This window comes from Halichoerus grypus, chromosome 4, assembly GCF_964656455.1.
Source record: "Halichoerus grypus chromosome 4, mHalGry1.hap1.1, whole genome shotgun sequence".
NCBI classification, from domain to species: Eukaryota; Metazoa; Chordata; class Mammalia; order Carnivora; family Phocidae; genus Halichoerus; species Halichoerus grypus.
Genome location: NC_135715.1, coordinates 178,997,390 through 179,011,546, shown reverse-complemented (window position 1 = coordinate 179,011,546; position 14,157 = coordinate 178,997,390). Strand labels below are relative to the sequence as shown.

General features: G+C 41.2%; 1 protein-coding gene across 3 annotated transcripts in view; it reads right to left on the bottom strand.

The window, feature by feature from the left end:
- Positions 1-14,157, bottom strand: part of ACSL3 (acyl-CoA synthetase long chain family member 3) — a 71,113-nt gene that overhangs the window by 25,335 nt on the left and 31,621 nt on the right. For all 3 annotated transcript variants that reach the window (XM_078071365.1, XM_078071364.1, XM_036098702.2), the window contains one exon: positions 1,876-2,290. In XM_078071365.1, coding sequence (XP_077927491.1) covers positions 1,876-2,253 — 378 coding nt within the window. In that variant the 5' untranslated portion in view covers positions 2,254-2,290. The remainder of the gene's footprint in view (positions 1-1,875; positions 2,291-14,157) is intronic.

Sequence of the window (14,157 nt, the reverse complement as noted above, 5' to 3'; positions counted from 1 at the left end):
TTATAATCTATAGGTTAGAGAAGAGTAAACAAACATGCTTAACTACATGACTTCAATTTCAATAAATGTGCTATTAACTCTCCAGATAGACCTTAAGTTAACAGAAAAAATTCATCTAAGTGAGGCAAAACTAAGTCAGCAAAAGAAATAGAGAATATGCCTTAAAAGTCGAAGGACCGTATGATTTCCCCAAGCCACTTCTGAGACTGTAAGGAGGCACTGTTAATGTGACAGGCAAAGCGAGATAAACAAGGACAGTTTCAGGCAGAACAAGATACAACATCACTCTATATAAAGGGGATGGACACTTACAGATTTTGTCATCTACAATTAGAACAATGTGTTTTTAATTTCTAGGAGTTACTGGCGTTAACTTGCTTGCCATCTCCTTTACGTTTGAAAGAAAATGACTCTGGAATTTGTGTGTATGAGTGCCAAAATTAACGGGCCATTAAGTTAAATAACACCCCCCTTGGTCCTGCAGTCACAGAAGAAGCTCTGAGTATTTCATTCCATGGTGTGATTATTTGAACACTCCTCTGAGACCTGAGAGTTCCTTCGTGACTAAAAGGAAAAAGGTGGCTGTAGTCAGGATGTAGCTGGAAAAAGGAAAGAGAAAAACAACTTTGCCTACACACGTAATAAACTATAACCTGACCAAATTACCAAAGATGATTACTGATCATCTTACTGCCTCTAAAAAATTTTATCTTCAATTTTTACCTCCTGGAGCTTAGAAAACGGCTTCTAAGAGAGTCATGAATCCAAGTTCAAAAACAGCATTTTCGTGCCATTTCTATACTCACTATCCTTCAAACCGTTGCACTACCCCCACGTCTTTGTAGTCACTCATGTAATTTTGCCCACCCAATTCCCAAGACAACGATACTATAAAAACTAGAGCATTTACACTAGACACCACGGCTGGTGTGTGTGTGTGTGTGTGTGTGTGTGTGTGTGTGTGTGTGTGTGTGTGTGTGAGTGTGAGAGAGGGAGAGAGAGAGAGAATGTGTGTGTGTGTGTACGGAGCAAGACAACCTAGGGCCTAGTCCTGGCTTTACTACTTCTAGCTGGAACGTCCTTGCCTAAGTCAACCTATCTGGTGCCTCTGGGCCGTTATCTGCAAAATAACAACGGTAACACGAATTCATAGCGCTTTTTAAGTCTTAAGTAAGTTGGTACATGTAAAGAACTTAAACAGCCTGGCTCATAAGAAATGCTAATGTAAATATCAGCAGTAATCATTATCTTCGTATTACAGATAAAGAATCTGAGGCAAATTTGTTAAATTACTTTTCCAAAGTCACACAGCTAGCTAGTAGGTAGCAAAGCTGAGATCTAAACCTGTAGTCTGGATCTGGAATCCAGGTTCTTAACCACTATTTTATACCGCCTCTAAGGATGTCTTATCCCCTATTTCAAATCAACAATGGCAGCTGATATATAATGGTGAAAAGATATTCTTAAAAACTATGCAACTGCCACTACCAAAATACCAAGACATTAAGCACCCAACCTATGATAAAATCAGAAACAGGAGGCCTCCCATCTCAAAACCCAGAACCATCTCAAGCACACACAGGTACTTGTGGGACCACCAGGGAATACGGTTTCAGACCCAAAACTGCGCTAGACATTTTATTCCAAGCCGTGGCAGACACTCGGGCTCAGGGGGCATTCTGGCCGGTCTGTGACAATTCAGAACAAATCCTTGCAGGAGAGTACAGGAGATCAGAGCATGGTCCCTTGCCCACCCTGCTTCTCCTGCCACACCAGCCACATCCAGCGGCAGCAGGCTGTCCTTGTCCCCTGCTGCCATTTCTGAGAGAACATTTTACTCAGAACAAAGACAACGGCAATTAAAGATCACCTTACCTTTTTAAAAATTTTTCCATTTGGCTGTACTTCATCTTCCTCATTTAAAATTTCACGTGTTCCCAACAGTCTTTTGTCCTTAAATTTGTTTTTTGCATACATAAAAACTTTATCTAGTGTATCACATGCAGGGTATAATACTGAAGCCAAACCATCCAAACTGTTAATAGATCTGTATGCAGACTCGGGTTTTGAATCTACAGGCTTTGCTTTAATTTTGTTTGCTTTTTCTTGTCTTGTCTCAAACAAAAAATAATATGGGATGTACGTTAAAACAGTATAAAGTGATATTAGAAAATGTATGAAATACAAAAGAATGGGATTGATGGTCTGTTTTAGCTTCATGGTAGATGTTTTTGAAGATATGTGGTTATTCATAAGTGCTCAAAAAGTGGAATTAACGGATTTCCAGAATCTAGAAGGGGAAAAAAAAAAAGATATTAGTTCAAAGTCATTTTAAAATAACTGTAAAGAAAAAATCTTCATATTAGATAGGCAAATGAGGATTTTTTTTTTCCCCCCAATCAAGCAGCAGCTGGTACTGGCCTCCAGCGATGTCCAGTCCACTCCGATATGGTCGAGTGCATCTCTTACAACTATTAGCAATGGAAATCACCACAGAGAAGTTTCTACACCATTCTGTGAACAGGTGGCTTTTCCAACCTAACCCCAAGTGCCCATAAACACTTCCCGGTGGTGAGGAGAGAGCAAGCCAGAAGACCGACATCAGAATCAAGGCCAAAAATATACCAATTTCCTGTTCATCCCTCAGGGATGGCAAGTGCTTTGCAGATACACTCATTCTCCTCCCTCGTGGCCGGCAGCCTGTTCAATAATCACTGCATTCTTTCCCAGTGGACTCCATTCTCTCACTCTAGGCAGCAACAAGGAACTGGTTGTTGGTAAACAACATAGAATTCCCTTCCTATAGTGGTATTTTTCAGTTTGGCAGGTTAAGTTGTGAAGCAAGAAGGCAGTAAACTCTGGCCATTTCTACTTTGCATTCATCAGATTTATTGACCATCTCCTATGTGTTAGATCCTGTTCTAAGTACAGGAACTACAACAGTGAACAACAGTCTCTGTTCCTTCTCTCAGGGAGCCTACACATTCACTGGGAGAAGGTGATGAACAAATGTACATATGCATGCCAGGTGATGGCAAATCCTCTGAGGAAAAATGAACCCAGGAAAGGGAAACACAAAGTGAAAGGGCGAGGCCGGAGAGGCGCTCTAGTACAAGAATGGTCCACAGGAGTCTCTCTGGCCAGAGTGGGCCATGTGCCTATCTGGGGGAAACTGAGCACTCCAGGCAGAGGAAACGGCCTTTGTGTGGTGGTAGTACGTAAATAATATTGGGGGGGGGGGAGGGAGCTGAAGCAAACTACTAATTATTCCAATCAGCTCCAAATCCAGGGTTTTGATTTCTAGCATTCTCATCTCCTACCCCCACCTCCATATTGGAGAAATTCTATTCCAGGCACATGTGGTCAAGAAATGTGAGGAAACTCTACTGTAGGCACAGCAGGCCAAGAATACTTGGCCAGTTTGTCCTTGCCTCGGCTCGCTCATAATGTAACTGCAGACAGAGGGAAGCTCCAAACAGAGAAGAGCAGAGGCGACAGCCGCAGGCCGGGACCCCGCTCACAGAACAGAGGACAAGCTGCTGCCCCTGCCCCTGGCTCTGCAGCAATGGCTCGCAGGTTCTATATGGTTCAAGGCAGGCTGCAAGAACAGACACCCCTCAGCAATCCCTAAGTGGACTGACTTTAGTTGGAACAGAGAACAGGGAAGCTCGAGCCGCGTGGCACTATGGAAAACAATGGAGACTTTGGCGATGAGCAATTAAGATGAGGCTGGTAGTTCCATGATAGCAACAAGGAAAAGAGTAGACCGAACAGAAGTTTAACAGAATCAGGGAAAAGAGAAAAGAATAAGAGCCCTTCCAGAGTCAGGGCAGCTCAACGACTGGCCTCAAATAACTCCTACAAAGGCCATCTAATTTAACTGAATCACACTGTGGGGCAATTTATGGCCCAGGGCTCTAATACAATAACGCAATCAGCTAGCTATCAGTGGAGAATAATTGCTGGGTGTGAACCAACAGAGGCTGACTTAGCAGTTTAACAAAGAGATCAGAGAAAGAAATGGTCAAACAGTCCTACTAAAACCATGCTGTCATCCCCTAAAGAGGGCACTTCAAGGGAACTCTGTTCCCAAGGCTGTGCCCACTGAGGAGCAACATCAAAGGATGCACACTGGTTGGGGGGGGTGGGTAATGTGTGTGTAAAATGCATTGAAATAGGCCAACCAAGTCACTAAACGAATAGACAAGCAAGTAACACAAGAAGCCAGGGAAATGGGGAGGGGGGAATCAGCACTAAGAAATGCTATAAAAGATCTTAAATGTGCAGTTTAAACAAAAAATTATGAGACATGCAGATAAATGAAAGACCCAAACACAGGAGGAGAAAGCAGGAAAAAGAAATCGTCCTTGAGAGGGCCCAAATGTCAGACTCAGACAAGACAGCAAAGCAGCTATTATAAACATGTTCAAAGAACAAGAAAATATGCTTAAAAAATTGAAAGTCCAGGGACGCCTGGGTGGCTCAGTCAGTGAAGCATCTGCTCAGTCATGATCCCAGGGTCCTGGGATCGAGCCCCGTATCAGGCTCCTTGCTCAGCAGCGAGCGAGCCTGCTTCTCCCTCTCCCTCTGTTCCCCCTGCTTGTGCGTTCTTTCTCTCCCTCTCTGACAAATAAGTATTTTTTAAAAATTAAAAAAGATTAACATTTAAAAAAAAAAAAAAAACACTGAAAGTCCAGGGGCTCCTGGCTGGCTCAGTCAGTAGAGCATATGACTCTTGTTCTCAGAGTTGTGGGTTCAAGCCCCACAATGGGTGTAGAGATTACTTAAAATCTTTAAAAAAAATTGTTTTAAGTCCAATGTTGCAATTTAACAAGATAAAGATTACCTCCAAATTTGCCCATCCACAGCTGGTGAGAAGTCAGGACTCCCAACTAATCCCCGGGTTCTGTTCACCATTCCATGCTGTTTTCTTTGACAATGTATTATGTAGTAATTTGGAAAAAGAGTCCAGGGAATCTAGATTTGTGCCATTAAGGGGATGGGGAGCCATTGAAGGCTTCTATATAGAAAAATGACACCATGAAAACAAATGATCCTACTACTTCCAAGACATCAGAGCTGCAGGGAACTAGATGTATTTTAATAACTCAGGAGAATGATGTAATCTCATGTAGTAATCTCCCTGAAATTTAATTTCATGTATCTGTGTTTTGAATTTAAAAATAATGTAATAAAAAGACTTATCTGCAGGTGATGATTGTATAAGATGATGACTGTATAGAAAATCCCAAAGAACCCACTAAAAAAAAAAGAACAGTTCAGCAGAAGTTGCAGGATGGAAGACAAATATACAAAAAAATCAACTATATTTCTATACACTAGCAATAAAACAATTATATTTACAACACTATCAGAAATAATACTTAGGCAACCCTCTCAGGTCCCTCCTCCAAAGGAGCTTCGTACTATCACTTTGCTATTACTCAGTAAGCGTTGCTTTGCTGCCCACCATTCTGTCTGGTCTACCGTTAAAAAAAAAAAAAAAAAAAAGAATACATAGGATGAGATAACAAGAACTGTAAAATTTGTACTATGAAAACCATAAAACATTATTTAAAGGTATTAAAGATCTAAATAAGTAGAAAAACATCCCGTTTATGGATTGTAAGACTTAATACCATTAAAAATGACAAAGTTCTCCAAATTGATGTACAGATTCAGCACAATCCTTACCAAAATCTCTACTGGTTTTTATACAGAATTTTGTAAGCTGATCCTGAAATTTACATGGAAATTCAAAGTAGCCAAGAACAGCCAAAACAATCTTGAAAAAGAACCAAGTTGGAGGGCTCATACATCTCAATTCCAAAACTTAATACAAAGTAACAGTAATCAAGACAGGGTAGTACTAGCAAAAGGTTGGGGGGGTGGGGGCCGGGAGAAGGGAGATTCTGAATAGTTGACACCACATCATTTGAACAAGCACCCAAAGCAGCAGGTGTTCATCAGGGAACCATCAACCGCTAGTAGAGCAGGGTGGGGGTGAGGAGATGAGAGCAGGGCATGGAAGTCAAATTGCTGGTGAAGAAACTTCATTTGCATTTCAATGCACACTGCATCCCAGGGTTTTAGAAAATAACATTATGCTAAAAACAGCAGAAACTGGAGGGGAGGCAATCAGATAAGAGAAAGTGGAGAGACTCCTTTACTCCTAGGAGTAAGGTGGCTAAGGTGTGGGGCCCAAGCCAGCAGCTAGGATTTCCAGCTCCCGACTGCCCAGAGGGTGGCAGCAGCAGCTACTCCTCCAGTCCTCCCCAGCAGCCGAAATCTGTCTTAATACAGCGCAGTGGCTTCGGCATCCGAGTCCCGGAGAATAAAGGCACGAATCAGAGCAGCTGCAGTGAAAGAAGGTAAAACAGTCTGGGTGCCTTCAACCGAGACAGAAATGTAAGCAGTAGCTGGTCAGCAGTGGGACGGCTGGGGAAAGGAGATGAATACAAGTCTTGAAAATGAGTATGAGATGCCTGTGAGTCATCCATATATATAAGCTGCGAAGGGTAAGAGGGATCAGAGCTAGAAGCACACATTTTAGAGCCATAATCAGAGGAAGGATGAAAAGATAGGAAACCTCCAAAATCAAGTTCAAGGACAGAAAACTTTGGAGGGAAACCAAAGCCCAGACTGAGCAGGAAAATCCCACTGGCAAGACCAGTAATAGCAGAACCCCAAGAAGGCAGTGCTACGAGGCCAAGGGTTGGGAGAGCCAAGGAGAAGTGCTCAGTAGCATCAAATGCAGCCTACATGCACCAGCCACATGCAATTACGACATTCCATTGTTCTAAAAGTCCTCTAAAAGACTCTATGCGCTTCTAAAACAGGGTAAAGTACAAACCTCTGGCCAACTGCATTTGCTGAAGGGGCTGTGGAAAATCTAGAGAACCAGTAAAGTCACGGTGCTCTATTATGTTGCCTCATCTTACAGTGAGCATCACCTTTCAGAAAGCAAACCTGAACAATTGAATCTGTTCATCATTTCCTTCATGACTTCTAGGTTTCCAGTCCATGCTAAGGCCTCATCCATACCAGGGTTAAACTAATGGGCTCCAATATTTTTTCTAGTATTTGCATAATTTTTACATCTAGAACTTTAATCAATATGGAGTTTATTTTTCTATACTGTGTAAGGAAGAAAGCTAACTTTTGCTTTCGGATGAACTATCTGAACTGCTTATTAAATAAACCACCCTTTTCTCGATTAACCACAATGTCATCTTCAATAGTAAGTCCTCGTTCACAACTGGATCTGTTTCTAGACATGATTCTATTCCTTGGATCGGTCTACTGCTTTGCCATGCCTCCAAACACAGTAGATTTACAGCAGTGCTGCTCAACTGTGATCCATAGACCAATCATATCCAGAATTACCAAGGAGAGTATTTAAATAGAAGACTCTTCAGACATGCCATCCCCCCTTCCTTACCTCCCCAATATCTATAAATTGAAAACTCTAATAGCAGACTCATTTTTTAAACAGCAACCACGTAATATCTTATGTACAGTGTTTGAGAACTACTCCACTACGCATGTTTCTCAAATTTTTCTTATCAATTCTTTTTTAAAGAGTTAACATTTGTCTGGTGAAATAATTTGAAAATCAAAAGGAAAACAAGACTCGGGGAAAAATAATACATGACGAAATATATAAAGAGCTCTTATAAATTAAAAAAAAAAAATCAGCAACACATAGGAAAAAGAGTTTGCACAGAGAAGCTATAAAAGAGAAAAAAACACAGATCGTTTATCCAAATAGACAGTATGTTCTCCTTAAACTTAGAATTAAAATTAAAATGAAGCCTTGCCGATTTTCATCCAATAGTTCCACTACTAATGACTTAAAGACTGTAATATCCAGAGTCCATTAAGCCATCCTGCAGTACTTAAAACCCACATACAAACCCACACTCGGAACTCTATTCTACAGAAAAGCAAGTGCATATTAAGTACATATGAATAAGGACTCAATCATTCATTTATTTCTCAATCATTTATTGAACACAGAATGAACACCAATTACTCTTGTGGATGACTTGAGTCACAGTCATGAACAAAACACAAAACAGACCACCAAGTAACTAAATACCATCAGGTTGGAACAGCTACAGAGACACATGCGCAGGCTAAACGAAATGAACAACACTGGTGGGGGGGGTGGAGAAGGCTGTTGCTTTAGGAAGGTAAAAAAATAATGAAAAACCACTCAGCTGCATCACTAACTAAGGAAGGGAAGACTGCAGGAGGAACAGGTTTCGTTGAAGGCAACTCAGAACAGTGACAGTATCTTCGGCCATGAGACTGGCTGGCATGCCCAAGGGAGTAAGAAGTACAAAGAGCAGATCCTGGGCAGATCAAAATTGAGAGTCCTGGGGCATGACAGAAGAGGTCAGTGTTAGCAAAGGAAAATCGGAAGGGTAGAGTCACAGGAGGACACTGATCAGCTCTACACATTACCTACAAGTCAACAAAGATGAGGCCTGAAATGTGAATCGAAGCCTCAATGAGAAGAGACTGCACACTCATCAGGATGGCTACTAGCAAAAAAAATAAATAACAGTCCTGGCAAGGATGGCAAGGATGGCAAGGATGTGGAAGTGGAGACACTGGAACCCTTAAGCTTTGCTGGTGGGAATGTGGAATGGTGCAGCGGCTACTGAAAACAGTATGGCAGTTCATCAAAAAATTAAACACAGAATTACCAGATGATCCAGCAAGTGTACTTCTGGGTGTATTTTCAAAGGAACTAAAAGCAGGGGCTCAAACAGGTATTTGTACATCAAGCTTCATAGCAAAGTTATTCACAATAGCCAAAAGGTGGAAGCAACCCAAAATGTCCACTGGCGGGTGAATAAATAAACAAAATGTTGATAGAGCCACACAATGGAATATTACTCTCAACCTTAAAAAGGAATGAAGTTCTGACAGTTCTGATACATACTACAATGTGTATGAATCTTGAAAACATGACACTAAATAAGGCAGACACAAAAGGACAAATACCTAATTCCACTTATATGAGATGCATAGACACAGCCAGACTGGTGACTGCCAGGGGCTGAGGGCAAGGAGGGTTGGCAAGAGGTGTTTAATGGGTATAGAGTTTGGAATGGCAGGAAAGTTCTGCAGATGGATGATGGAGACAGTTGCACAACAATGTGAAATCTACTTAATGCCAATGAACTGGACACTTAAAGATGGTTATGCTGGTAAATTTTGTTCCGCATTATTTTACTACAATAAAAAAAAGTGTGAAGGTCATTGTTGACCTGGAAAATAGCTATGGTAAGGATGAAAGCCCAACTGCAAAGAGCTTAGGAAAGAACAGTGGGAGCACTCTAAAGAGGAAGAGAGAAATGGATACTGGGACAGGACAAAGCATTCTTTTGTTTTCAAAGAGATAGTTATAGCTTGTCTGCATACTGATAGCTAGGACCCCAGTGGAGGAAAGGAAAAGATTATACAGAGAGGGTGTGACACAGCATCCAAGTGAAGAGGTCGGCCGTACACAGGAACAGGGACACAGATGCATGTGGGTGGTACCAGGAGCTAGTAGAAAATTCTGAGTGCTTTTATTTTCTCAGAGTAATACGAAGAAAAATCACTGACTGAGAGAGGAGGAAAGGAAGGTATTAGAAAATTAAGTAGAAAGAAAGTATCAAACAGTCATCTGAGAGAACAGGAAAATAGGAGACAGGAGAATCACCTGACAGCTCATGAGGTCCACCCGAAGTCTGATTCCTGGATGTAAAGGGAGACCCATCGAGCTGGTTGTGTGCTTCCCAGCCAAGTTCAACTGGTGGAGCAGAAATGGGAACCGGCAGAGAGCTGAATTAACTAAGGAAAGGGTTTTACCAGGCAAGTACCAGAACAAAACATGGGAGGGGGTGGAAAGACAAGGGAATGAAGACTACTTCCATGACTGATCAGGGAGATTTAAGCTGAGGAAAGAAGGATGGCCCATAAGAAGGGAAAGGGTTTGTGAAAAGGAGATAGGATCAATGCATTCAGATCCTGTGTGGTGACAGACTGTTGGGTTAAGGTACTAAGAGAGTAAAATGGAACCACTGGAGGTGATGGTCTGAGTAGAATGCTTGAAGCTGATATGTAGAAGGCATACAGCTAAACAGGTAGCAAAGGCAGACTGGGGTATGACAGCATGTAAGGACAGGAGGTCAAGAAATACAAAGACCACAGTATTGGAAAGATATTGAAACCACTAAGAATCATGACAAGACAGAAGCAGAGTCACAGAAAACTTGATGTTCAAGTATTTCAGGAACAGGGAGACAGACGACTGCACCAAGAAGGAATAGTAAGCAGTACAATCTAAAGGCAAAGCCTGGAGGACATGCCAGTATTGTTTCAGAGGCAAAAAACTTAAAGTAACCAGATTAAGCCCAAGATGGAGTGACTCATGCTAAGACCCAAGTCAACAAACCAAAACTCAAGTTTCCATGGTTACCTGGCAGAGAAAAGGAAGACGCAGGTCAACCAATCATCGCTTGCCCACTAAGCATATGCTCCATCTAAGGAATTTAACCCTGCTTTCACCAATCAGCAAGTGTCCAGTGTAACTTCCTTGTTCCTGCTCACTTTGATCTATAAAAACCTCACCTTTGGAGTTCCTTTCTATTTACCAGATTGGATGCTGCCTGATTAATGAATTGCTGAATAAACCCTACTATATCAGTAAACTGTCCATGGAAAACATTCTTTCAACAACTGAAAACAAAATGATCTAAATCAATCCAAGAATAGCTGAAGAACATACACATCCACAGTATGGACAATAATGCAAACATTAAAAACTAGTTATATGTACTTGCAATTGACCTGAACGGACTTCCATGTACCTTGCTAATTCTTAAAAGGAAAAAAAAAAATGTATATACAAGCCTGCATGGTTTTATGTCTGACAACAGTATGGACGAGTCAAGGTTTGTAAGCAATTATTTCTAAATATTTAAATGAGGCTACAATGGGTCAAAGTACATTAATTTTCCACCATAAAAAATATAAAAATTTCCAGAACACCTGGGTGGCTGAGTCAGTTAAGTGTCTGCCTTCAGCTCAGGTCATGATCTCAGGGCCCTGGGTCAGGCTCCCTGCTCAGTGGGTAGCCTGCTTCTCCCTCTCCTTCTGCCACTCCCCCTGCTTGTGCACACACACACACCCTCTCTCTCAAATAAATTCTTTTTTTTTTTAATATTTGAGAGAGAGAGCGCGCACAAGCGGGGGGAAGGGGCAGAGGGAGTAGGACAAGAAGACTCCCCACGTGGAGCCAGATGTGGAGCTTGATCCAGGAACCTGAGATCATGACCGGAACCAAAGGCAGACGCCTCACTGACTGAGCCACCCAGGGACCCCTCAAATAAATAAAATTAAAAAAAGAATATAAAAATCTCCATCTTTACCATACTCTCAGAATTGCTAATTAAAATAACAAGTTGAGTCAAGTTTAACAACATTAAAAGAAAATGACCCATCATTATTTACACAATGATAGATGAGCAAGTATCTCAAAATGTGAACTTGTGTGATTATGACTAGCTAGACTCAAACACATGTAAATGGTCCATTGTGTTAGGTCAAAAGAAATTATTTACATCTTGCATCTTTTAATTAGCAAGTGGTTTTAAATCATAATGATCAAGTTTAAGGAAAATCCTTCCCTGAGTGGCCTCTACTACTTAAAAGGAAGAACACAGAACACCTGGGGCGTAAGAGAAGGAGGTGGTGGAGGAGGAAGGGCAGATAAAATTTTGCATAATTGTCAGAAAGCTAAGGGCAGGAATTGAAATAACTCTGCGCAAAGTAATACAGATTAACGTCCACCTACAAATCTCTCTCAAATAATACACTTAGGGGACATATGAAATTCTCATGTTAGGATAAACTTCTAGTTTTTAAATAGTTACTGAAGGAGTATTATTATCATAGTCATACAACCTATGTTAAGTCCCACTTTCTTTAAATGCGGGGGTGGGGGGGCTGCAAATCATATGAAAAACTTCCACAGACAACATATGTTTTAGTAACAGGAAACTGTAAATGCCTGTACTGTGGGGGAGGGGGAAACCAGTAGGTTGCCACAGGGACCATGTTCATACTAATATATTAAAAGGCTTTACCTGGGGGCGCCTGGGTGGCTCAGTCGTTAAGCGTCTGCCTTCGGCTCAGGTCATGATCCCAGGGTCCTGGGATCGAGCCCCGCATCGGGCTCCCTGCTCAGCCAGGAGCCTGCTTCTCCCTCTCCCACTCCCCCTGCTTGTGTTCCCTCTCTCGCTGTCTCTCTGTCAAATAAATAAATAAAAAATCTTTAAAAAAAAAATAAAATAAAATAAAAGGCTTTACCTGCTTAGATCTGGTTGCAGCTATCTAAACAGAGAAACTTCAAGAACCTCACAGGCACAGGAGAGATACAACACAGTAGTATCTCAATCCATTAATCTCCCCGAGCTGGAGGACTGAACAAGGGAAATGGGAGTCTGGCTCAGAACTGGAGACTTCTGTGATGTCTATAGGAGGGAAGAGGCCAGTAACACCAGTACATTACTCTGCTAGGACAGTAGGTCTTTCTGCCCCCCCTCCCACTCCCAGCCAAAATACCACCTGAAAAGCTCCACTTCCAGAGCAGGGCAGAAACCCAAAACTTGGATTCTTCTACAGATCCACTAGGAGCAGAGAGAATACCCAGGAAAGAGAGGAGGCAATGAGAAAATGCTCCAGAGGGATATCTGGATTCTCCCCAATTTATTTATTGATTAACTTGCCCATTACCCATTCTTATTTCCTCCTGTGTTTTTCTTGTAGCCTACAACACCCAAACATGCATCAGCACTATGTAACTTCGTATCTGGGGGAAAAAAATAGTTTAGCATGTTACCTCTAATGAAGTACAAATAAGTGGATTGCACAGGGATGGATATCAAGAAATCTGTGAGATGTGCCTAGAATTTTTCACCAAGCTTGCAATAAATGGGAAGCAATTTTGAGTACCAATAATGCAAGCACTGTGTAGGGAGCTTTTTATCACCTCTATAAAAAAAAACCTAATTTCAAACAGATCATGCTCAAAGGTACTTAGAGCTAACAAATGAGGTGGAATTTTAACCTATGTGTTTGACTCCCACCCAAGCTTTTTAATTTCTCCACAGTCCCTAAACTCTAGGGTTAATATTTTATTGTTAAAAAGAAAAAAACTAAAGAGTCCTTCACAACTTTAGAGACAGACACTCCTTTCCACAAAAGTCACATTCTACACAAACCAAGAGTCCCTGAAAAATTATCTAAATTACTTGTTTTGAAATAAGAAACTGAGTCAAGAAGGGCAAAAAGAAAGATGTCTTTCCCAGACTGGGGTCTAATGAGTTGTAATGAGAAATGCAACTAGCAACTATGATTTGCTATCAGGAAAAAGTTTCTTTAGAGGCAAGTCCCTGGCTCTGATGAACATGCTCACTTCTAGGCTTCCCAAGACTAAAAGCATAATAGAAAGATGAATACGTATCTGGCTCAGGAGAATGGTTTAAAACATTCACTCTATGTACGCACTGCTCCCCCCCCCAAAAAAAGAGAAAAAGAAAAAGTAAAACATTTTAAAAAGGCAGACTCCACCATAGGAGCTTTTCCTAATTCTTACAAATATCAACATAAAGCTAATTTATTAGGTTGCCTCAGTACTGCATAATATGGTGGTTCTCACTCTTCCTTTACTGGAGGAAACACAAAGGATTTGTCCTTTCTAAAACTCCAAATATTAACACAGTGCTTAATAACTCGGAAAATTTCAACTCTGACCCCCACAGTTGTTACTGCTCTATGACTTTATTAGACCATATGGCTGAAAATTGATGCCATTTATCCATGTAAGTACTTCCTTAATACAACAAATAAAGAAGTTAAGAAATTCTGTACCAGAAAGTCTACTGAAACCATTGTTAGAGGCTTGAGTCATATTATCATCTGAATTAGATTAACTTCCAAATTCACAACCAGGAAATTTTATGAGGAAATAATAGTTATGTCCTTTTCTTTTTAAGAACACTACCAGGCTTGTTTGTTCTAACCAGAGGAAATGAAATTTTGGCCCCAAAGATCTATTTGAAGGGAGGGAGGGAAGAAGGGGAAAAGGGGAGAAAG